The sequence below is a fragment of the Salarias fasciatus genome, chromosome 22 (assembly GCF_902148845.1).
Source record: "Salarias fasciatus chromosome 22, fSalaFa1.1, whole genome shotgun sequence".
NCBI classification, from domain to species: Eukaryota; Metazoa; Chordata; class Actinopteri; order Blenniiformes; family Blenniidae; genus Salarias; species Salarias fasciatus.
In genome coordinates this window covers 3,954,750-3,977,837 of record NC_043765.1, presented here as the reverse complement: position 1 = coordinate 3,977,837, position 23,088 = coordinate 3,954,750, and the positions used below count along the sequence as shown (strand labels likewise).

The 23,088-nt window shown below is 43.5% G+C and overlaps 2 protein-coding genes across 3 annotated transcripts; both read left to right on the top strand.

Moving 5' to 3' along the window:
• Positions 1 to 666: 666 nt before the first annotated feature.
• On the top strand, positions 667 to 15,473 carry slc44a4 (solute carrier family 44 member 4). Of its 2 annotated transcripts, XM_030120497.1 has the most exons (23): positions 667 to 882; positions 5,839 to 5,887; positions 5,990 to 6,063; positions 8,612 to 8,690; positions 8,778 to 8,877; positions 8,964 to 9,086; positions 9,167 to 9,227; positions 9,338 to 9,458; positions 9,588 to 9,593; positions 10,168 to 10,251; positions 11,049 to 11,161; positions 11,313 to 11,435; positions 11,686 to 11,785; positions 11,992 to 12,084; positions 12,278 to 12,380; positions 12,739 to 12,998; positions 13,350 to 13,444; positions 13,631 to 13,734; positions 14,156 to 14,229; positions 14,309 to 14,379; positions 14,508 to 14,602; positions 14,675 to 14,759; positions 14,846 to 15,473. In XM_030120497.1, the coding sequence occupies exons 1-23, from the start codon at positions 834 to 836 to the stop codon at positions 14,962 to 14,964; spliced, it is 2,181 nt and encodes a 726-aa protein (XP_029976357.1). In that variant the 5' UTR covers positions 667 to 833; the 3' UTR covers positions 14,965 to 15,473. The 2 variants fall into 2 exon arrangements, with proteins under 2 accessions (XP_029976357.1, XP_029976358.1); XM_030120498.1 differs by lacking the exon at positions 9,588 to 9,593.
• A 520-nt stretch (positions 15,474 to 15,993) lies between these two features.
• rad21b (RAD21 cohesin complex component b) lies at positions 15,994 to 23,070 on the top strand. Its single transcript, XM_030120971.1, has 14 exons — positions 15,994 to 16,104; positions 17,100 to 17,295; positions 17,895 to 18,024; positions 18,121 to 18,220; positions 18,516 to 18,622; positions 18,732 to 18,941; positions 19,023 to 19,145; positions 19,229 to 19,357; positions 19,554 to 19,777; positions 19,853 to 20,009; positions 20,216 to 20,361; positions 20,431 to 20,613; positions 20,926 to 21,009; positions 21,284 to 23,070. Exons 2-14 carry the CDS (start codon positions 17,152 to 17,154, stop codon positions 21,473 to 21,475), a joined length of 1,929 nt encoding a protein of 642 aa, XP_029976831.1. The 5' UTR covers positions 15,994 to 16,104; positions 17,100 to 17,151; the 3' UTR covers positions 21,476 to 23,070.
• The last annotated feature ends 18 nt before the right edge of the window (positions 23,071 to 23,088 follow it).

Here is a 23,088-nt window from a genome sequence, read left to right as displayed (position 1 = left end):
GTTAATATTAGACTGTTGTACACAAAACAAAGTAAAAGTGAATTTAACTTTGAAAAAAGTTTGTGATCAAAACTGATTATGGAATTAGTCATTCCTTACAATCAGTAAACAAAAACTGACCAGTCTTACTTTCTTAATCCCCTTGAGGAGATTCCTTTTTCTATATGTACCCACTTTCTTATAGGATCGCATTGCAGAACTCCAGGGAGCTGGTAGGGTCAAAGGTCATGCTCACAGTGATAACTTGTTCTCTGTGAGATTATAACTTCCAAACTTCCAGTCCCCAGTCAGCTTCTCTATCCTCTTGGGCACCACTAGAATTATAAAAGGTTATTTTCATCACAGAAACATTTTTTTTTTTCATCCATGAACACATTTCTGGACTCCATAAGGAAACTAGAGAAAATTCCAATGCAGGCATGTTCTCTGATTTATGCAGATTCTCTGGTTTCCTTTCGCTGTACACAAACATGCCACTGAAATATGTGACACGGTGTGTGTGAGAGAGAATTGTGAGTTTAAAGTGCTTCTCCGTGGCCCCGATCCTCTTCCGCAGAGGTGTGGCACCTCTTCCTCATGAACCCGCACCGATGACACGCGCAGGTGCGCATCCACGTAGCGCCGTGACGTCACTGCCTAGTAACAAGTGCCTGGCGGAGAGAAAAGATTTCCTCCTCACTTAGTTACCGAGTCGGTCCGGACGGGACGGAGGACGTCCGGAGACCACCCCAGCCGCTGCTAGTGAGCCCCAGACGGCACCGTGAACCGGGAAAGAGGTCCTCCACGCGGCGGGAAGCACACCTGCGGAGGTTGACGCGGGGAAGAAAAAAAAAATGTGTGGAGGCAAACAAGAAGAGGAGGAAAATCCGGACACCAAGTATGGTGAGCTAACATCGACCGTTAGTTACCCCAAGTAGCAATTAAAAACTTTAATAACATCGAATTAATGCCCCTCAAACACCTAAAAGTGCGGGTTGTTTTTAACTAAAGGTGATAATTGCTAGAAATTTGGTAAATTTTGTTATTTTAATTTAGAATTGAGGCTCTAAATCTTTTTTTTTAAATCATCATTAATATGGACGATGTAGAAAAGACGCGGGAAACTGACTGGAAAATCGAGAAGTAAAAAAACAAAAACAAAAGATCACTTTTAAGCAGGTCGATTTAGAATTCACTCTATATTTTACATTCAAATGAAGAAGGTTTCACATACTGTCCATTTTTATTCTGTCCTTTTGGACCTTCGGATTAAGCAGTCTTTATAATCGCATAATTCATATAAGTCCGGCCAGTCATTATAATAAATTTAGAAGTTTTAAGCCACTTCATTTTTACTTGCGGTCAGCAGAATTTGCACTACATTTTTTTAAGTGTTGATCCACCCATCAGAAGAATAACACCATGTTATCATATACCCAGGGCCGCATTTACAGAACAAGGTTTTTAAGGGAAAACGGAAAATGTTTGCTAGTTTTGGGTGTCAACGGGTGTTCACGCGACAATGGTGCTCGGAGCCTCTGAAAATGCAGCTTTTTGAAAATAGCTCCGTCCTAAGATGGAACTTTTTGAAAAGCTTAGGTTTAAGCTTTGAAAAGCTTAAACATGTAGATTTTCGTAATACTGCTTGTGTGAAAATGCATTTTATTTTGCACTTTTGTTTGTTTCTGAAATGTTTCTCGCTTACACAGCAACACTTTGAAAACAGTGTCTGTTTACAAGTCAACAACTGAACTTCTAAAGATTATGTAGTTTTCCTGTGGTACTCGTGGGTGCTGTTGCTTGTTTTTGTGATGAAACCACACACACAATAAAGCAGAGAGCGATATGTTATAACACACCTAAAACACAATGAAAGTTTTTCATTTAACGAAAAAAAGTTCTTGCATAAACAAGGCCTTTTTTGGCCCAAAAGCCTCATATTTGGCACCTCAGATCCAAGGTGTTAAAAACTATTCCATGATGACACTGCAACTTGTGAAAATTACATTGAAAACATAAAAATTGTTGCTGATTCTAGTTTATTTATTGTTTAGTATGATTAGTATTCAGAAAAAAAGTAGTTCTCTTTATTGCTAAATTTGTGGGTAAAGTTGTAAGAAGCATACTGAAATCACTTGATCAGACTTTTGGCTCCATGAGCCTGAAGAGAGAAACATGGTCACAGAGAAGATTTCACATCTTTTTACATCTTCCTGCAGTCAAAAAAAGGATTAATTAAAGACTGTCCACTGCAAATGAAGGAATTTAACTTTACTTTTCATCGAAAACATCATGAAAGTTGGTTAATATAAATTTACTACAGAATAGAGATCAAATACATCAGATGATCAACTTGAAGAAATAAAAACTGGAGCCTGGTGTCAAATTTAGCTGTTAATCAGAACTTGCACATTAAAACTACTTGAGCTTCAACCTCCAACCTTGGCTCGATAAATGTTTGAAGCAATATTCACTTGGAATCAAATTAGTGGAGTAATGATCCTCCTCAGGATCAAATACATTTGAACATTATGAGTACAATCAGGTTTCTTACAGTAAAGTGCAATAAGCCTTTATGCTGTACTCGTTTATTACATGAACATGCAGTAAAACGGAATGTTACACCCATAACTGCATATAAACACACTAGTAAAAGTTAGGTTCATGGTCCAAACGGTATTTTAAAATTTTGTCTTGGGATTGTTAAACTTTGAAAGTGGATAGTATAACCTGCAACATAACTGTAGTGACAAATGAAACATAGACTCATGATGAATACTTCAGTGTTATATAATATCACGTCACACTTTTAAAGACAACGGGACAATCTAAAGAGTGCCTTTCTGCAGTTGAACACAGATTATTTGTTTGCCTTTTATTATTATCTATACTGTCTTTGGTGAATCAGACATAGTGTTTATGAACAAAATGTATTTGACATTAAAGTGACTTAAAATAAAACAGGCAAAGGAATTTTATTCATACAGCACCATTTAGATAAAGGCAGCTGAATAATTTGGGAATAAAATGACTTGAAACATTAAAATAGCATACAAGTTATGTTTCAGATCATTAAACACAAAAGTCAGAAAATGACAGAATTAAAAAGATGAAAAAGCAAACATAAAATAGATATAAAACAGGTTCTGAGCATCTTAACAATAAATGACATGTTGCTGCAGCAAAAAGGAATGTTGTTGGACCTGCGTGTGTTGGTCTCCTGCATCCTCCTGGTCCCACTGAGGGGTGTAGTCACATGTCTATTGACAGTCCGGGAGGTTTAACAAACCCTCCCTGCTGGTAAACACCACATTAATGCCACTTAAGAGGCCTAAAGAGACCCTGGATGAAGCTGTCACAGGCAACTCAGATCAACCAGAAACTAATGAAACAACAAAATCTGTCAGTGAAATTATGTTCTTCTCTGAAAGCACTTTCATATCTTCTGGTAAGAGATCAACTCTGCATTGTTCATGAGGAAGTAGAAATTCTTTTCACTGTTGATGAGACTTCCTGGTTGATCCGCAGTAATATGAGATGTCGAGCGACTTCTTGCTGCTGATTTAAATGTTCTCACTGGACAAAGTGTTGGAAACAAAAGTTTCTTATGTGTTTCTATAAGAGGGTTTTTGTTTGTTAAACAGCTGAAATGTTTCATTGTAATAGCAGGGAGCAATCACACAACAATTTGACACACATTGATTACACATTTTAATGAGTCTGCCCTTTCCCCTCTTATCTTATCTCACCTGACCACTGGTTTTTTATTACTTTGAAGGTTACCAATTAACTGGGTTGTCTTTTATCTTTGTACACTGAGTGAATTGAGCAATTTTATCCACAAACCCTAAAGTCTGTTTTAAAGTTGAAATCATCTCATTCTCTTTGTCTGGGTTACTCTGCTGATCACAGACAAGAAAAATCACTCACCTGCTTCTTCAAGCAGAGTTAGGAGGTGACCTTTGTACTGTGGTGTCTTAACAAGTTTCATTATATTTCAGCAGTTTTTAAAGGGCCTTAAAGCATGTCGCACAGTCACAATGACTCCTTTCCTGTATTGTCATTTACTCTATAAACAAAACAGTGTCCTAGCACAGATGAAATATGACACTCATACGGCATTATGAGGCCCTGTGAAAGTGTCTTTGGGTAGAGAGGTTTCAAACTTCATTCACCGTTCTCTCCCAACATTCACAATTATTTTTCTTAGATGGTTTCATCGTTGCAATCCTTGATATTTCAGTGTTACACAAAATACTAAATAAAGTTTAATGTGAGAGATTGGCAGAGGGGGGAAATGTCGTAAGAATCTGTATATAGGTACAACTAATGTTTGTGTGCCTGAATTGTATTCAGTAACACGTGTTATTGTGTTACTGTTGTTTGAATGTCCTATGAAAGTATAAAGTGCTCTTTTGGAAACTACAAAAATATGTGACAGCTACAAAAGATAGGTAAATTACATTTGCTGTTGTTGAAATACTGAAATGAAAGAACAACGTGCTCTTCAAAAACTAGTCAAAGTATCCATTAAATTATTTGCATTGTCAAAAGCAGGGATTTGATACATATTACCTGTATAGAAGGTCAAAGTGCACTTCTCAGACAAACACTGACACAGGTACACACACTGGTAGAGAAGTATTTCAGGGTTTTTCTTATGTTGCTTGAATTGCTCTCATTTCCAAGTTAGTGAACTGTTGTTAAGAACATATTCAAGTAAAAATTCTCCTGTCAAAGTCCACTCAGTCTGTACCAACCTATATTTGAATAAATGGAGATTGGAAACTGAACGCTCATGCTTTGTGTGTTGTGTGATCCAGCAGTTCATTCTCACACTGCTCTGAATGTGTGCCTTCAGGCTGTCGTTCGTTTTTTCAATATGTGTGTTTGCCACATTGCATCTTGGACTTGGCTGGAGTTTCAGAAGAGTAAATAGTTGCTGTTAACGTCATGTATCCTGTTTTAACATTTGTATCCTACTGAGATGACAGATGGACCAACTCTTTGTCACACCATGATCGTACTCCAAGCACATAAAGGAAAGAAATTAGAGGGGGTGGTGGGAGGATGCTTCGTCCAGTCAAACTCGGATTAAACCGCAGCAAACCCACTTTGGGTGTCATCCAACAGCTTCTCAGATTGCTATTCTTCTTGATGAAATAATGCAAATGTGTTGACTCTCCAGCATACGAAAACGTCACTCTGCATTCAAATTCTATTAAAATAAACCTGAGCTGCTCACCCGAGTGCAGGTCCTCAGCTTTGATCCTTCTGTCTTTGCTGAACTGTTGTTCAGTTCAGAAAGCTGCTTCTTGTGTACAGTGAAGGACAGACATGGACTCAGTGTTTGTTGTTTATGGGCAGCTTTTCAGTTTGTTCCAGGAAACAGAAATACATGTCTGCTTCCCTGTAGGACAGTCCCTCTCTTATACTGATTCTGTTGTCAGGTGAATTATAAAAACTGTTAACCTCTCTCACACGAAAGGTTTTCCTCATCTAGTCATTCATTAACTCCAAGAAGAGAGTACAAGAGGACTTCTTGTGCTTGCTGGGAAGCAGCACCACCGTGTTTTTTTGGGACATGCATTTTATGCTGTTACCCAGTTCAGGAACTGTCTAATTAAACCACGTTGTGCTCCCAAACACCCCAATGCTTAAATGTAGAGCACTTTTTTTTTTATTTCAAACTGTTACACAAAAGACATGAATGCTGAAGTTAACAGGCTAAACAGGAAGTTGTTCCAACTTGTCGTCTGTCCTCAGTCCAAAAAGAAAAATGGTGGATTAAATAGTCACATGTTGATATCAGGTGCTTGTAGGAAAAAAACTTAACTTGGCTGTTTTTTTTTTTCCCAGGAAAACCGGCTGAGTTCGACCCGAGCTTCAATGGACCAATAAAGAAAAGGTGAATCTTCTGTCCAGCTGTCAGATTTCTGATGCTCTTTGTCAATCTTTGTGTTGATCGATGGTATTTTCACCATCATCTTATGGTCTCTTTTTTTCACAGAGGTTGCACTGATATAATCTGCTGTATCCTGTTCATTATTGTGATCCTTGGCTACTTAGCAGTTGGAGCTGTAGGTAAGACACACCACACTTAAAGGGGTTTTTGAAGCATCATAATCATCATGTCATTTGTCACCATGTTTTCCCCTGCTTTTAACCTTCACAGTGCAATGTTCTCTTAAGGTTAATGTAAAACTAGATTACATTTCATCAGTTTTATGTAGACTGACACTGCCCACCTTTTGTGTCTTCAGGCCAATAAAACTTTCATTGGATGCTGTAAAAAGACATTAAATACTTTTTTTTTTCAATTGTGTTAAACTGTGAACAGCTGATTCCCAGTGAGCATCCAGTCAGCAGGTTTTCACTGCCCTCTGATCAAACTCAGACACTTTGCCTTGCTGGAGTTAATGGAGCACAGTGTTTCCCCTAGGTTGAGAATTTACTTGTGGTGGTGGGCCGGGCGGTGTAGGAGGACGTTGCGGTCTTTGATAAGTGCATTCACAATAACCTAGTCAAACTGGTTTATGAACCATGTATTATTTATTCTAGATACATCTTAAGCCTGCTTTAACATAAACAGAACCAAAAAGAAAAGCGAAATAAAAAAAAAAAAATGAAGGAAAAATAGCCATTTAAAGCCACTTGCAAAGCTAGTTGCAAAGCTGACAGTTTGTGTCAGAGCATTTTTCTTGGTTTAGTATAAAAGATCTCCAATGCCTTTCGGTACGGAAAGGATCGGGGGTCAGGTCCATTTATGCTGATGCGCATGCATGCAGCAAGATGCTCCCCTTGCAGCCTGTTCCTCAGTTCAGTTTTGATCTAAAAGAGAAAAAAAACTTGCATAACCATAATGCAAAAGAGCACAAGAAAATTAACTGAAATTATTCACATTGTGCTCTTATGCATTATGGTTTAAATCACTTACTAGAGCTGGGCGATATAGCCTCAAATCAATATCACGATAATATTAAGCAGTTCACCTCGATAACGATACATGGACAATAATTATCTACTTGGGGGGGGCATTTAATCACAGCTTTTTATTGTACTGGATTAAATTTATGACAGCTTACTGTGGGCTCAGGTGGTGCAAACATTATTATTACTTTATTTCTCATTAAATGGGGTCAATTTTCTTGAAATGCTATTACATTTATCAAGATTAGGGCCGAACAATACCGATCAGTGCCGGGCAGCGCCTACGACGAGGAGCGCAGTGCCTCGGACCGCTGCACAGCGGGGCACACGGAACACAGAGCGTCGTGGCGCCCCTTGTACGACCGCGGCGCCCCCCTCGGGACATGGCGCCCTAGGCGGCCGTCTAGTTCGCCTATGCCTACAGCCGGTCCTGTCTACACCCACGCAACATAACAAGGACTCAAAACGATGTAGTTCATCCGCTAGGCCTTCAGATGGCGCTGTCACTCTGACACAGCAACTCCAAAATAGAGAAGAAGACACGGAGCAGGACTCGGAGCTGCACACGCAGCGTCATATAAACAAACACAACACCAGAACATACAGCTTGCTCAATAAAACAGCACGAGGAGCTTCTGCAGGAAAAATCAGCCAATCGAGCTGATTATAAGTTTTACTGTCCGGGACGGTCGACCAGCATTAATCTGCAGCCTGCAGGCTGTTAGCCTGTAGCCGGTAGCGGCTAAACTAGCATGCTTCCATGCTATGTGTCCAGAGATCAGAGTACACGGGGGTGCGCGAGCCTGACACCCAGTGTGAGAGACAGACCGCGCGTTTTTTTTTTTTTTTTCTTCATTAATCTGCTTGGGCGGGTGTCAATGTACTTGGGCGGCCCGCCCAAGTAAAGTGTATGTAGGGGAAACTCTGGGAGCATATTTGGTTATTCAGTCACTTTGTGTGTGTCAGTGGCAAGAGTCTTCTGAATAATCCCGGTTGTATTTCCTGCACAGCAAGTAGTTTAAGGTCAGGCCTGGGCTGTGCTGCAATCCAAGATGGTAGATTGAGAAATCTGTTCCACTACTGATAGAAACAAAATGACCCATCCATCCATCCTTTCATGTTCTCCAGCACTTTATCTCACTTAGTCTTAGGATACTGAAGCGTCCGGGCTTAATACTTGACAAACAGTGATGACAGTCAATGAATTCACTGGCTCTCGGTTGTTTATGAAGATAATACAAAAAGAGTAGTTTATTAAAAAATAAAAGGAAAAAAACTGAGTGTATATAGCTGTGAGCTCTCGTGGTGCGTCTGATAAAATGAAACTTTACTTTACGAGTACTGTGTACTTGTCCTGGAGTTACCCCTGCCCTGTGTGTTGTAAATGACTTCCTGCTCCAAATGACTGTGTTGATAACGGCTCATTAATGGGAATCAGGTCTGTTGAATTTGGGTCGTACAATCACTGCTCCCTTCATAGTGTGTACTTATTCTTCAAAGTACATCTAGTTGAAAAACGGGCTGACACAGATCCTCACAATGAAAACACAACACGGTAAATGCAGTTTTAGTTTTAACTGGAAGCTAAACCTGATATAGAAATACTTTGTGTAGCTGCAAAAGCAACACCGACTAAATACAGTATGTGACGTCAGTGGGTTTTATTTATGTTTTTAATGTGTGTTTGCTTCTGCTCTGTCAGCCTGGCTTTATGGAGATCCCAGGCATGTTCTTTATCCCAAAAATTCAACTGGGTGGTTCTGTGGCATTGGAGCGAACAAGTAATCACAACTCATTATTTTAATTTCATATTTTTTTTGAAAAGTGAGATTGTCCAATATGTGAGTCTTGTTCATTTTATTTTTCAGAGATCGGCCGTACTTGTTCTACTTTGACATTCTCAAATGTGCCACGTCCGTTAATGTCATAGCAACCGCTTTGAATGGTATTCAGTGTCCAACCACACAGGTAAAGAAAGCTGCTGGAGTTCGTAATTGATCATTTATTGTGTGAATGACTGTCTTCCCACATGAATCGACCTTTGTTGCCCTTAGGTGTGTGTGGAACGATGTCCTTCTGAGTTTGGGGCTGCGCTGTATTTCCCTGGTATGCAGCCAAGTGCAGTTTTCAAACAAGAACTGTGTGTACCATCTATAGATCTGGACAATCCTGGCATGGTAAGCTATGGCAGAGGATAATTTGCATTGTTACAAGTTTTTCATGTTCTCCCAACTTCATGAAGTAATGCTGTTTTCAGGGAGTGCCAGAGATTTTGGATAAGGAGCTCTGTCCTGCCTTCTACGTCCCCAGTGCCCCTGGTGAGAAAACACACATTTTAGCTGCAGTTACTTGGATTGCTACTGAGTGTTGTAATTAAAAATGCATAAAATAATTGATAATTCATCTTTACTCTGTTCCATCCTGTCAGTGCTGGGGAGATGCTTGCCTGATTTCAAACAACTGGAGAATATCCCTCCGTCCTTCTCTAATATCCCTGGCCTCCCTGCTTCAGTCAACGACACCATCAGCATCATCAGGAATGGGACTGGGTAAGAAGCAGGTTCCTCGTATCAGTGTCGTCGGCACTGAAAAACAAATCCAACGCTCTAATTTTAGACGTCTCCCACAACTGCTCCCCTGAAATAACGCTCACGTTTCTTCTCTCTCCTCATCATCAGTACAAGGTCGGTGAATGTGTGAGTTTTGGGCAGTAGTGCAGCAGCTGGTGGTAGCCGTAGTGACGGGCTTGAACATTCACAGCGGCCTTCCATGTCTTAGAGCTCACAGCACTGTCTTGGTCTCTACGCTGATCGCCTGGGGTTAGTTTTAGCAGCGGATCTGTTTGTGTCTTACACTTCTGTAACGGAGAAGAAATTGCATCGAATAATGTTTCAAACTGTACTTGTTTTGATGATTATCACAAAAATGGAGAATTTCATTTGTTTCAACTTGTCTTCTCGTTACATGAGTTTTAGTTAGAGGCTTGAACTTGTAGATCTCCTCGTCCACGTGTCAAAGAGTCCTTGAGCAAGACACTGAACCTCAAACTGCTCCCTGTTTGTGTGTGTGTGTTTGTGTGTGTATGTGTGTGAGACAGATATTGTAAAGCTTTCACAATAATGTTGAATCAGTAGAAAACCCACTGATCACTATCGCCTTTGCTTTAAGGACGCTTCCAACTAGTTGCTATGTCTCAGTTTCACATTTTAAAAAGGAGAGCAGACATTAACACTGCCAGGCCTCGCTTGTCTTCACCAGGGACCTTGTGAATGGATTCAATGCCAAGGAGATCGGCGTTCGAATCTTTGAGGATTTTGCGTCGTCATGGCCGTGGATCCTCATGTGAGTTACTGATCCGTGCCACAGTGCACACTGCCACCTGCTGACACACACACCATACAGCTCTTCACAGTGTGAAAGGACTGGAAAAAGACAGTGCGACTGTACATGCCATATCAAACAAAGGTCTTATTGTCTTTATGCCTGTTTTAAAGTCCCTACAATGGTTAACAATGAGCTTCAGGATGAATTTAAAGATATTTTATTGTTTTGTTAAAGCATTTTATGCTTATGCCTGAAATGCTCACATTAAGTGAGCCACTGTGACTCCTGAAGCCGTCTGGTATGACTCTTCTCATCATAAAGTAATAAATATAGAACAAAGACTCCCAGTGAGGTGTCTCCAGCTTTCATGCTGTAAAGATGTTGAAACAGTCCACCTTTCTTTTTCATTGTAGCTGCTTTATCACTAATATAAAGTTTGAATGGTCTTCAAGTTTTTAATCCTCATCCTTTGTGTCTGATGTTTTAATCCCTGCTCCAGCACACCTCAATCAAATGTTAGGTCATCTAAAACATGAGTGGCTGGGATGGAAAACAATGAACTTTTAGTTTAGGGGTTTTTTGGGGGGATAATGTTGTCTGTCTTGGTGCTTGGTGCTTGTACGTCGGACCAAAAAAATATCCATCTTGTCTTTTATCGATGATGAAGTCCATAACAAACAATAATAAACCCAGTACTAAAATGTAATCCATAGGAAACACAAGGAGGAAGGTTTTGTTCCAGGTGGCTGAGTTTAGTTCTCCTTGCTGTATTGAACATGTTGTAACCTCACTCGGTCCGCCTCTCTCCTTCCCAGCTGTCTGCTGATCGCCATGGTGGTCAGTCTGCTGTTCCTGCTGCTGCTGAGGTTCACCGCTCCTGTCATGGTGTGGGTGCTCATCTTCGGAGTCCTGGCTGCCGGGGCCTACGGTAAACGCTCAGATATGTTTCTGTGTGCGGCGGTGTTGTGGCTGAAAGTCGTCCTCTTGCGACACCCAGAGGTTATAATGTGGAAACATGCTGTAAAATGCATCCCTTGCTCTGTGCTGTTGGAGTGTCCTCATTTTCATTTTCTCTGCAGGGATATGGCACTGCTATTGGGAGTACGATAACTTCAAAAATCTCTCTGCCTCCATCAATGACATTGGTTTCACCACCAACTTCAGCGTTTATCTGGAAGTCCAGGAGACCTGGCTGGCCATCCGTGAGTTGGATTCATTACTTTTGACGCTTCCAAAAGCTAACTGAGCTTTTAAACATCTGACACTGGCGTCGTTGAATAAGGAATGATGAGTTCAAGAGGTGATCCCAGAATACCTTGAGAAAAGAATGATGACATGATTTACCGTTGGAAAGCAGTAGTTCAAAAAACACCTTTTCTTTTCCCGTTCTGATGACAATTACCAGCAGAAAGATAAATCTGAAAAGCCTCTCTCCCTCACTCTGCTCATCAGTGATCATCATATCTGTGGTGGAGGCGATTCTTCTTTTGACCCTCATATTTCTGCGGACCAGAATCCTCATCGCCATCGCCCTCATCCAGGAGGCCAGCAAGTGAGTCCTGTCGCACCGTTAAACTCTGAGTTTTCACATCATGTCAGACTGAGCGCTTCAACGGATTCACTTGGTTATTTCCTTCTCATATTAGGATGATCTAACGCTATAGAGATGTGGAAATGTTTTCAGGTTGCTTTGTAAATGGGCGAGAAGACAAGTTTCAGCCTGAGTCTAACCTCCTGCTGTGTGTTGATGTCCTGCAGAACGATCAGCTACATGATGTCTGCGCTCGCGTTCCCTCTGATCACCTTCGTTCTCCTGCTGGTCTGTGTTGCTTACTGGGGCACCACTGCTTTGTATCCTTTACTTTTATGTGTGCGCGTGCGTGTGTGTGTGTGTGTGTGTGTGTGTGTGTGTGTGTGTGTGTGTGTGTGTGTGTGTGTGTGTGTGTGTGTGTGTGTGTGTGTGTGTGTGCGTTTACATGACAAAGATTTTACTATTCAAATCCTCCGGAGTGTCGGCTCTTTTCTTTAAGCTGGTGTCATGCAGATATTTGGCCACTTCAGGCGACCCCGTCTACAAAGTGGTTGCTCTCAACTCAACTATGAGCAGCTGTCAGGGTATCAACGGCACGGTGACCTGTGACCCCCAGGTTAGTTGTGTTTAAATTCTGCAATCTGTAGTGTCAGCTGGACTTCCAGCCATTACAGCAGAAGTGTGTTCTTCAGTTGTGATGTTGCCACAGTGGCTCTTCTTCTGATCTCCTCTGTCCTCCCTCACTCCATCCATCAACGTCTTGACCCTTGACCTTCATCCTCTCATTTTGCCTAGCAGCAACATCCTCAGCATCTTTTTTCCAACGCAGTTCTCTCTCTTTATATAAATGACTAAAGCATCTCTCTCACTTTTCCACCATATTGTAAGATTCCCGACACCCGCCTGAACAGTTTGTCATTCGCCGTCATCTCACCTCTGCTCCTCACATCCATCCTCCTTTCACCTCCTCTCAGAACTTCAGTGCGGACGCGTATCCCAACTGCCCTTCTGCCAGCTGCATCTTCATCAAATACAACGACGAGGGTCTCCTCCAGAGGAGCCTCTTCAACCTGCAGATCTTCAACGCCATAGCTTTTCTCTGGTGTGCCAACTTCGTCATAGCTCTGGGTCAGTGTACGCTGGCGGGGGCCTTCGCCTCCTACTACTGGGCCTTCAGAAAACCTCAGGACATCCCCATGTTCCCCGTGTGTGCGGCCTTCTTGCGCACTCTGAGGTTGGTTTCTAAGCGTCTGTCAGTTTATCAGTTTGTGTCACAGAGGTTTAAAAAGGAAAATCTAAAGTGCTCTGACCACTTAAACCTGGAGACTGAGGTCTTATTCACTACCTAATTGATCGACTGTCATCGTGAAGATAATATTTGTGTTTGACATGTTGTAGTTGTGAAGGCCTTCTAAACCTTTGGATCACAGGATGTTGTGTCCGAGTGCAGTTCCCACTCAGCCCCCCAGAGGGCGCATTAGATCTGTGCATGGTAGTTCATGGAGCTTAATCAACTGGTAGACAGGCCTCCATTATTGACTTTTCCTGTTAACTTGTGAAGCATTGTGTTTGTTCTCTGCTTTAGGTACCACGTGGGTTCTTTGGCCTTTGGCGCTTTGATCCTGACGCTGGTGCAGATTGTGAGAGTTATTCTGGAGTACATTGACCACAAAACGAAATGTAAGGCTGGTGGATCACGAGAGGATTACGACACAGACTGAAATACCCCACAGTGACTGATTTCACAGTATAACGAAGACGCATTTTGTCTCAACAAAGTTTAAATCTCAGAGAACTGCTGAAAAGGTGATGTCAAAAAACAAATGATGGGAAACTGACGCTGGCTGCTCTCCTCCTCATCCTCAGCCTCCCAGAATGCAGTGGCACGTTTCATCATGTGCTGCCTGAAGTGCTGCTTCTGGTGTCTGGAGAAGTTTGTTAAATTTCTCAACAGGAACGCCTACATCATGGTGAGCACAGAATCTTTCCACCAGCCGTCCGATTAATCTTCTTTAGAGGAGTCAGCACAACAAGTCATTGCAGAATTTTACTGAACACGATGTACCACCAGTGTTATTGTAGAAATAGTTAATATTAGCCTTTCATTATTGGAATGGAAAGTTTAAGTTAAAGTAAAATTTTCAATAAAGTGCTGACCGGGCAGCCTGTCATCCATTGCCGGTAGTTAGAGTCACTGTTTTTAAAGTTTCTCAATGGTCACACATTTAATTATTAATCAGCCATGCCTTATACTGGCTCTTAAAACCAGCCAGGAGGGAGCACCTAAATAACCATTACTTCTCAAATATTTTACCATCTCTAAAATATGCCAGATTTTTAGTAACACTCCATTGATTTTCTTTCAACAACTTGCCTTTGTTTTCTTGACAGATTGCCATCTACGGGAAAAACTTCTGTGTCTCGGCTAAAAAGGCGTTCATGCTGCTGCTGAGGAACGCCATCAGGTTTGTTGTGAAGTTTGTCTTGTGACAGTCGCTGGTACCGGTGTGTTTGTTCCAGTCTGGGAATGTGGTGTGGTCTCAGGGTCGTGGTGCTGGATAAGGTGACGGACCTGCTGCTTTTCTTCGGGAAGCTCCTGGTGGTCGGAGGAGTCGGTACGTACGTCGCTGCTGCAGATCCGTACAGCAGTCACAAGACCTTTCCGCTATCCATCCATCTTTATAAAATCTGCCTCAGTCGAATCTTGAATCGTGAGACGTTGAACTCTCCGTCTTTTTTCCAGGTGTTCTGTCCTTCTTTTTCTTCTCGGGCCGAATTCATTTACCGGACAGCAACTTCAGTTCCGAATCCCTCAACTACTACTGGATGCCAATCATCGTGAGTTACTGACCAGCCGTCGTCTTCATGAACGCAGACTTCACCTTAACTCTTTACTCCACTGTGTTGCAGGTCGTGGTGATTGGAAGCTACTTGATAGCCCATGCATTCTTCAGCGTGTACAGTATGTGCGTGGACACACTCTTCCTCTGCTTCTGTAAGTAGATTTTTTTTTTATCATTTCAGGATTCAGTTTACGACTCTTTGTACATTGAACTCAGTGTTTGACCACTGTTCTCACAGTGGAGGACCTGGAGCGGAACGATGGATCCCAACAGAAGCCGTACTTGATGTCCAAAAGCCTCCGCAAGATCCTCAACAAATCCAACGAGTCTCCAAAACAGCGCAAGAGGAACAACTGAGCAGCTTCTCCCACACAAACACTGTCGCACATACGTTGTTTTAACTTCTTAAACGCTCCTTTAATGTTTACCGAACTCATTTTCTCTTGTTGCACTCGGTAATTGTTCGAACATGCGTGTGTATATAAGTAGTATTACTTCCAGCGAATGCGAACTTTCATGAAGTCCAGTTTTTGATTTGGAAGTTGTTTCATTCACTGAAGACTGTTCCGAGTTCAGATGTGGACACGAGCTCCACACATCACTAGATTTATGGTTTTTGTTTTTAAGGCGCCGTGAAGCGTCTGATTTGTTAAACTGGAACAAAGAACTTCTTACATCTATTTTTTAGATATTGCTTGTAAAAAAAAGGTTATTTTATAAATAAGTAAATATTTTTATGATCTTAAAATGTTGATTATACTGAGAAATTGTAAATAGTTTTGTTTGCTTCATTTTCTACTATTTCCTACTGAATTTGTTCTGGTGTTACTGGACAGCAGAGACCAAATAAATTGATTGAAGCAGCATCTGTGTCTGACTCCTATCTGTTGAACCTCCTGTGTGAGATTTAGTCTGAGGTACAGTATTGAACTGAAGTGGCCCCATGTCTGGTCTGCTCCAAGCTTTTTCCTGCTTTTCAGATTCCCTCTAGTTTTTTTGGCATTAACTAGACCAGACATCTGCAAACTAAATTGTAAAGTGTCTATAAAATTGCAGTGTACTTGACTGATGCATTGAAAAGTTAAAAATGTTCCACACTTTTAGTTCCAGCTGTTTTGCTTGCCATTTAATTTTACAGCTGATTTTCCTCATTCAGTTTTTGTTGCCTTTACTCTCCATGTTTTTGACATTTCAGTTGGTTTTGTCTCTTTTACCCATTTGAATAGTTTTCTCTCTTATCCAAGTTGTTTGGGGCTCTTTTAGATCATCTGAGGCAGAGTTGAATGGATCAGGGACCAGAATGTGGGGTCATGGGAAGTGGATTTTAGGATGTGGCTAAAGTGGAGCATCACAGAGAGAGAGAGGAGAGGAGAGGAGAGGACAGGAGGGAGGGAGGACGCCATCTTGTTTGTTTTAGTGGGAAAGAGGAAGAGGAGGAAAAACACCGAGCAGCAGCTGCGGCGACGCCGGCAGAGGAGCCCAGAGGGCGGCACGGCGGTGAGTCACTCGCGGCCCAGGTGAAGGCGACGCTCGGTGGGACCGAAACGCGCGGACAGGCGGGTTTTTTTCAGAGGGAATGACAGCAGCTAAACGTTAGCTACCGTCACCTGTCCGCGGCTTCATGTGAGGCTGAGCTGCTGCTGCTCACTGCGGCGCGAGCGTGACGCTCCGCTCGTGTCCTGGAAAAAACCGCGCTAAAGCGAACGAGCCCTCCACGTTCTGTTGCCATGGCAAACGACTCGTTTCCGTTTAGAGACGATGCACGCGACGAGCACAGGGTCAACAGAGAGATAAGAGATAAGAAACACCTTATGTATATATATATATATATATATATATATATATATATATATATATATATATATATATATATATATATATATATATATGAAATGCTCATATTAACACCTCACCTTCACACGTATAAATAAGCAGACATACAGACACCAGTTAATACAATCACAATAAGATGATGTCATGTGTGTCAATGTTTGCATTAATTAAACAAATCACTGTAATTGTGATGCGTTAGCAGCAAATTAGTCAGGACCTCTGTGTGCAGTTTGCATGTTCTTTCTTGGATGTGGCTCAGTAGATAGAATCAGAAGGCTGCATGTTGGATTTTCCATCTTCCTCTATCCATGAGTTGAAGTGTCCTTGAGCAAGACTGGGAGCCAGTGGATGCATAGTGCACCTTCCCTGTTTGCAGCCACACATATAGCTGCCAGATCGGTGGACAGGTCTGCAAGACGGTTTTGATTGTCAGGTTCCAGCCCTTTTCCCTGTCGGTGTGTTGTCCGTCTTCCATCCGTGTTCTGTCCATATCCCTCCTTGGTTTGTTTTCTATATGTCAGTAGTTCCACCTGTGGTCTGTCTGCCTCACCACAGTCTTCCCATTAGCCAATCCCCTTCCAGCTCCTTCCTTTATTCTACCTGAGTGCTGATTTCAAATTGGTGTTTCTGTCATTGTCCTGTTTTCTTCTCTCCTCCAGGCTCGACGCCTCCCCCTCCCCCTTTCCCCGGTGGTGAGGAGGTGCTGAGACAATGTTTTATGCCCACTTTGTCCTCAGCAAACGAGGGCCGCTGGCCAAAATCTGGCTGGCGGCCCACTGGGACAAGAAGCTGACCAAAGCACACGTGTTCGAGTGCAATCTGGAGAGCAGCGTGGAGAGCATCATCTCACCCAAGGTCATTTACAGACACCACTTTAAAGGAGTTTATCGAGAATCTTTTTGTTAGATTGTACGTGGGATCCTAACATGAGGATGTTTTGGTATTTAACTGTCACCTGTCACACTTAATAAAATAACTACAAGTTTTTAGGACAGTTTTTTTTTAGATTCAGTAATGAAGTAATTTTTATTCAGTAATAAAGTTTTATCATGTGAATCCAGTTGTTACACTTGATCTCTCTCTTAAGAAAATCTATGTACCATCTTGTTCTAAAGCGCCCTGATAAGATCAGCCTGACAATTCAACTTAAAATGTAGAAAATGTTGTCTTTATTTGGTTTTAATTTCACAAAACTTGCAGTTTTACAGATATTTTTTACAGTTTAAAACCTCATCTTTGAATTTCACTTTTACTCATTAAACTTTAATGCGAAGCTTTAAATGATATTTGCATTTTTTTTTTATTATCATGTGCATTACTTTGTCACAGTAATTCCGCTTAATTTATCAGCAGTAATAGATCAGTTATTGATTGATGTATAGTTGATGTGAAGTACTACAGGTTTATTTAACGGCACTAGTTATTTTTGATTTTATTATTTTTTTTTTTTTTAGGTGAAAATGGCTTTACGAACGTCGGGTCACCTCCTGCTGGGCGTGGTGAGGATCTACCACAGGAAGGCCAAGTACCTGCTGGCAGACTGTAACGAGGCCTTCATCAAGATCAAGATGGCGTTTCGACCAGGTCAGAGAACCCCCATCGGTCTTTAGATTCCCTGAAACTGTTCAGAGGAGTCAGTGAAGAGGAAGAGGCTCACGCTCCGTCTGAACGTTGTTTCAGGTGTGGTGGATCTCCCGGAGGAGAACCGGGAGGCGGCGTACAACGCCATCACCCTGCCGGAGGAGTTCCACGACTTCGACCAGCCGCTTCCAGACTTAGAGTGAGTCTACTTTATTCCTGAGGGAGAAGTTACAGCAAGGAAATGCATTTTTTTTTCAGGCTTTGAAGCACTTCACTGCACGATTAGATGCAGTTTTATAATATTTTTTTCACATTCTCGCCCCTGCTTGCTCTCTAAATGCATGTTTTACCCATTTTTATCTTTAAAACTACTGAAAAGGTTAAACACAAGTGACTTCTACAAAGAACTGCACCAGTCTCACAGAAGGACTTCCAGTTAAGGTTCAAGGCGCTTGTGATTGAGCTGCTGTTGTGCTTTGGTGTGTGTGGCGCAGCGACATCGACGTGGCTCAGCAGTTCAACCTGAACCAGAGCCGAGTGGAGGAGATCACCATGAGGGAGGAGGTGGGAAACCTCAACCTGCTGCAGGACAACGACTTCGGTAAACGCCTTCATTTCTCGCTCTCTTTAGCTTTGAAGCAATTTGAATGACCCTGTCAACCAGCTGTCACACGCCTACAGTCTACAGTCCTGCTGTTTTTCTGCTGCAGCTGACTTTGGGATGGACGACCGGGAGATGATGCGGGAGGAGAGCGCCTTCGAGGTGGAGATCATGGGAGCGTCGGCCTCCAACCTGCTGCTGGAGGCGGAGGGCGGGGCCAACCAGATGGCCGACAAGTCCAACCACCTGGAGTACGACGACCAGTACAAGGACGACTTCGGGGACAACCCCATGGAGAGCAACGAGGGGGGGATGCTGGGTAAGATCTGGCAGCGTGGGGCACTGCACGCACTTCTCCACAACTCAGGAAACGAATCGAGGCATTTCAATCCCACTGCAGTGGACAAGCTGCTGAGCAACGAGGACGGAGGCGGCATCTTCGACGACCCTCCCGCCATCCCGGAGAGCGTCATGATGCCTCAGGATCACGGCGACGACGAGGACGACTTCGATGCGCTCTCAGGTTAGCGTGTCCTGGTCGTGCAGAAAAGCCTGGTGGAACCGCTGTGAATGACGTTCTGAATGTTTCTGATGGATCGCCGTCAGCCGGAGCCCCGGACAGCCCGGACTCCGGCCCGACGGAGCCTCTGCCCACCATGGCCGACCAGGCGGAGCAGACCAACCTGGTTCACAACGAGGAGGAGACGTTCGCCCTGGAGCCCATCGACATCACGGGTAACGCAGCCGCCGTCCTCTTTCTGTTTTCATGTTAGTCTGAACTTCAGGACAAACGTCTGTTAATTTTACTGGTTTTCGAGTCAAACCTTCATGATTTAAAAATGTAATGGAGTAAAAAATCTGAAGCAGAACAAAATATATCAGAAATAGAACATCAGAACCGTGGTTCCTGATGCTGTCGTCCTCGGTGCAGTGAAGGAAACCAAGGCCAAGCGGAAGAGGAAGCTGATCGTGGACAGCGTGAAGGAGCTGGACAGTAAGACCATCCGGGCGCAGCTCTCCGACTACTCGGACATCGTCACCACGCTGGACCTGGCTCCGCCCACCAAGAAGCTGATGATGTGGAAGGAGACGGGCGGCGTGGAGAAGCTCTTCTCGCTGCCGGCTCAGCCTCTGTGGAACGCCCGGCTGCTGAAGGTCAGTTTTTTTAGCCCGTGCGGTTCCACTCGGTCTCTTCTGCTCGCTTCACTCCCTCACCTGTCGCCGGTACAGATGTTCACCAGGTGCCTCACGCCGCTGGTTCCCGACGAGCTGAGGAAGAGGAGGAAGGGCGGCGAGGCCGACAGTCTGGACGAGTTCCTGAAGGACCTGGAGAACCCGGAGGTTCCCAGAGAGGAAACCGCCGGACACCAGCAGAGAGACATCATGGGTGAGAAAAGGATCTGAGTGGAGATTCACATGAAACAGATAGAGAGGAATCGGCTCTGAGTTGAAGGGTTTTACTCTTGACTGATTATTTTTGCAAAGTTTTGATTGAAAACTGAACTCAACAAATTTAACAAGAGAGAAGAAAAACAGTCAGGGAAAAAAGGAGATGGCACTTCGATGGTAGAAATCACCCGTGTTGTCCTCCAGACCAGACCATCATGGAGGAGGCCAGCGTCCTGCAGACCTCCGCGGTGGAGGGGAGCAGAACCACGCTGGACGAGGCCGCCATGCCACCGCCGTCCTCCCAGAGGAGCTTGAAGCGCAAAGCGCAGGACACGGAGCCGGCGCTGCCCGTGAGTACAGCCGCTCGCTCCCCCTGCCTCGCCTCGCCTCGCCGTGACCTCTGACCTCCCGCCCTGCAGATGGGAGCCTTGGAGCAGCTGCAGCAGCAGGAGTCTGAGGTCTCGGCGGCGTCCCAGCAGCTGGAGACGGCCAGCGTGGATCTGCCTCCGGAGGAGAGTACCGCCAACATCAGCCAGCTGATCGAGCTGGACCTGCTGGCAGACAAGGACAAGAAGAAGAGCGACGATGACTCCGATGAAGAGGTGAGGAGCGCCCATCACACAGCATCCACATGTTCAGCCTCTTCCAGTGATGTTTAGTACCGGTTCCTCTGGATTTCCTTCACAGATAAATTTCAGACACACACACACACACACACACACAGTCAGAGTACATGCATTCCTGAAACAGCTGTATGAAGTCAAATGTTATTTCTTCACTAAACCATTTCTTCACGAAGGCCAAATCCAAGTAAATATTTAAAAAGAACCTGTCTCCTTTTGGCGGCCGCTCAGGACTTGACAGTGTTTGTGTGTAACTGCGTGTTTGTGCGTTACTGTGCGTGTTTGCGTCAGGAGGAGGAGGTGCAGGGAGGAGATCAGGACCAGGAGGAGAGGAGGTGGAACAAGCGAACGCAGCAGATGCTTCATGGCCTCCAGGTACTGAAGTCGAGTTTAAACTCACCAAGTTTGTTCAAATTGATTATTTATCGCTTTAAAATGAGTTTCCATGTTGACGTTTATGGCTGTTGTTGGAGAATTTGATGTTTTACAACTTCTTATATAACTGATAACTGTGAAGGAGTGAGACACAGCATGCAGTAATTAATGTTATCACTGGAAAAAAACCAGTATCTCCTCCACCGTGTTCAAATGAAAACCCTCCACGAGCCGCCAGAGCGCCCTGTCCTGACGCCCTCTGTCCCGCCCGCAGAGGGTGATGGCGAAAACGGGCGCCCAGTCGGTCAGCCTGCTCGACCTCTGCAGGAACAACAACCGAAAGCAGGCGGCCGCCAAGTTCTACAGCTTCCTGGTGCTGAAGAAGCAGCAGGCGGTGGAGCTGGTCCAGGAGGAGCCGTACAGCGACATCGTGGCCACGGCCGGGCCGCGCTTCCACATCATCTGAGAGGAGAGGCTCTGCGCCGCCGGCTCATTTTGACACTCACTTCCATTCCGTGGTGTTTTCGTTTCAGGCAGCGTTACGAGGAAAAAGGTCCATTCACAAGAGATTAACTCCTTGATTTAGTAAAGGAGGATCGCAACTCCAAACAAAATACACTTTTATATTGATTCATTTGTTGTAATTTGTTATTTTGGTATGAAATGTCTGTTTCTCCAGAGGTCTAAGGCTCTGATCACAGACAGGTGGTGACAGGACCAACAGCCCACTGTTCTTCCCTCGTGCTCCCGCCTATTGCAGCCTTATTTATTTATTTACTTACTTATTAAATCCTCCTTTTATTATTTCTGCTTTTATATTTATAGAAAAATCAATGCACCTTATGTCTAAAAGCCTGTGTCCACACAGCCTTTGGTTTCTGGCTGGAAAAAGCTGCAACACTGCACCAGTGTATGAGTGTGTGTTTCAGGTGGTGGAGTACACGTGCTGTTTGGATTCACTAAAGAAAAGGCTCAGAAACCAATCGGCGTGCGGACCCGGGCTGCAGGTCAGTGTTTAGACTTGGCCGCCTGTGCGTCTCGTTGTTTGGAGCTGCCGTCTCTCACTGTCAGTGTTACCAAAGTGAAGAGGTGAAAGATGTGTTTACAGTGGTGGATACTTCACTCCGTCAGCTCATCCGTGGTCGTTCGCCTCCACCGCACGGAGCATGCACTGCACCCAGTTTGTTTAAAAGAGTTTTGCACAGGTGTGAGTTGTGAACTCAGCCAGCAGTTAAATGAATATGACTGTATTGCAGCACTTTAAAGAAAAAAGGAAATATTGTCCTTGCAAGCGCTGCGCTCGCATCTTCTTCCATGAAAAATAATCATGTCTCAAATCGGAACTCCAAATAAGTCCAAGCTGGATTTTTTTTTTTTTAATATGGTAATATTGTACACTAATCCGAGATATTTCAGGCAGTTTGCATGAAGCACTCTCTTCTAGAGCATGATGTAGGAAGCTGACAAGAGACAAACGCTGCAATAACAAACTGGCATTAGTCTGTAAAGAACTGGGACATATTCTAGCTCAACCTGTAGGTGACTGAAAGTATCCTGCTGTCCTGCATGCTGGTATGAAATAGTTCATAAGAGTGCAATTCCCCAGTAGTCGCCACAGAATAACTCGAGGGCTCTGGATTCAGATTTTCACTGTAGTTTTTTTTTTTGTATATTCTTGAACATTTAGATACAACAGAGCGACATACAGTGATGCTATGTCCTGATAACGAAGAGTATTCAGTAGTTTGTGCTCCAACAGTGACTTGTCGTAAAATAATGTGCAACAACTACAGATTTGTATTTAATAGCTGCTGTTATTGATATCCTAATGGAAACCGATCAGATTGTTTATCGTTGAGGCTTTAGGACTGAATTAAATGTCATGATCTAGGACACGACCTCCACGTGCTTCTTCAGAGAACATTTTATGTCTGCTTCCATAAAAAGTCTCCATCGTCCGAGTGCAGCGTGTATTTAAACCATGTGCCTGTAAACCTGCTTTTTTTTTATTTTGTATGAAATCCAAAGTAAATGGAGTCTGAAGAAATGTTGATGCGTCTCAGAAGAGTGTCACTGTCT

Excerpts from the sequence above, each read along its gene's own strand:
- slc44a4 (XM_030120497.1), top strand. The coding sequence starts at position 834 with ATGTGTGGAGGCAAACAAGAAGAGGAGGAAAATCCGGACACCAAGTAT. Across the intron at positions 8,878-8,963 it reads TTCAGTGTCCAACCACACAG|GTGTGTGTGGAACGATGTCC; the intron begins GTAAAGAAAGCT and ends TGTTGCCCTTAG. Across the intron at positions 14,230-14,308 it reads CTGCTGAGGAACGCCATCAG|GGTCGTGGTGCTGGATAAGG; the intron begins GTTTGTTGTGAA and ends GTGTGGTCTCAG.
- rad21b (XM_030120971.1), top strand. The coding sequence starts at position 17,152 with ATGTTTTATGCCCACTTTGTCCTCAGCAAACGAGGGCCGCTGGCCAAA. Across the intron at positions 19,778-19,852 it reads GGAACGCCCGGCTGCTGAAG|ATGTTCACCAGGTGCCTCAC; the intron begins GTCAGTTTTTTT and ends TCGCCGGTACAG. Across the intron at positions 20,614-20,925 it reads ACGATGACTCCGATGAAGAG|GAGGAGGAGGTGCAGGGAGG; the intron begins GTGAGGAGCGCC and ends TGTTTGCGTCAG.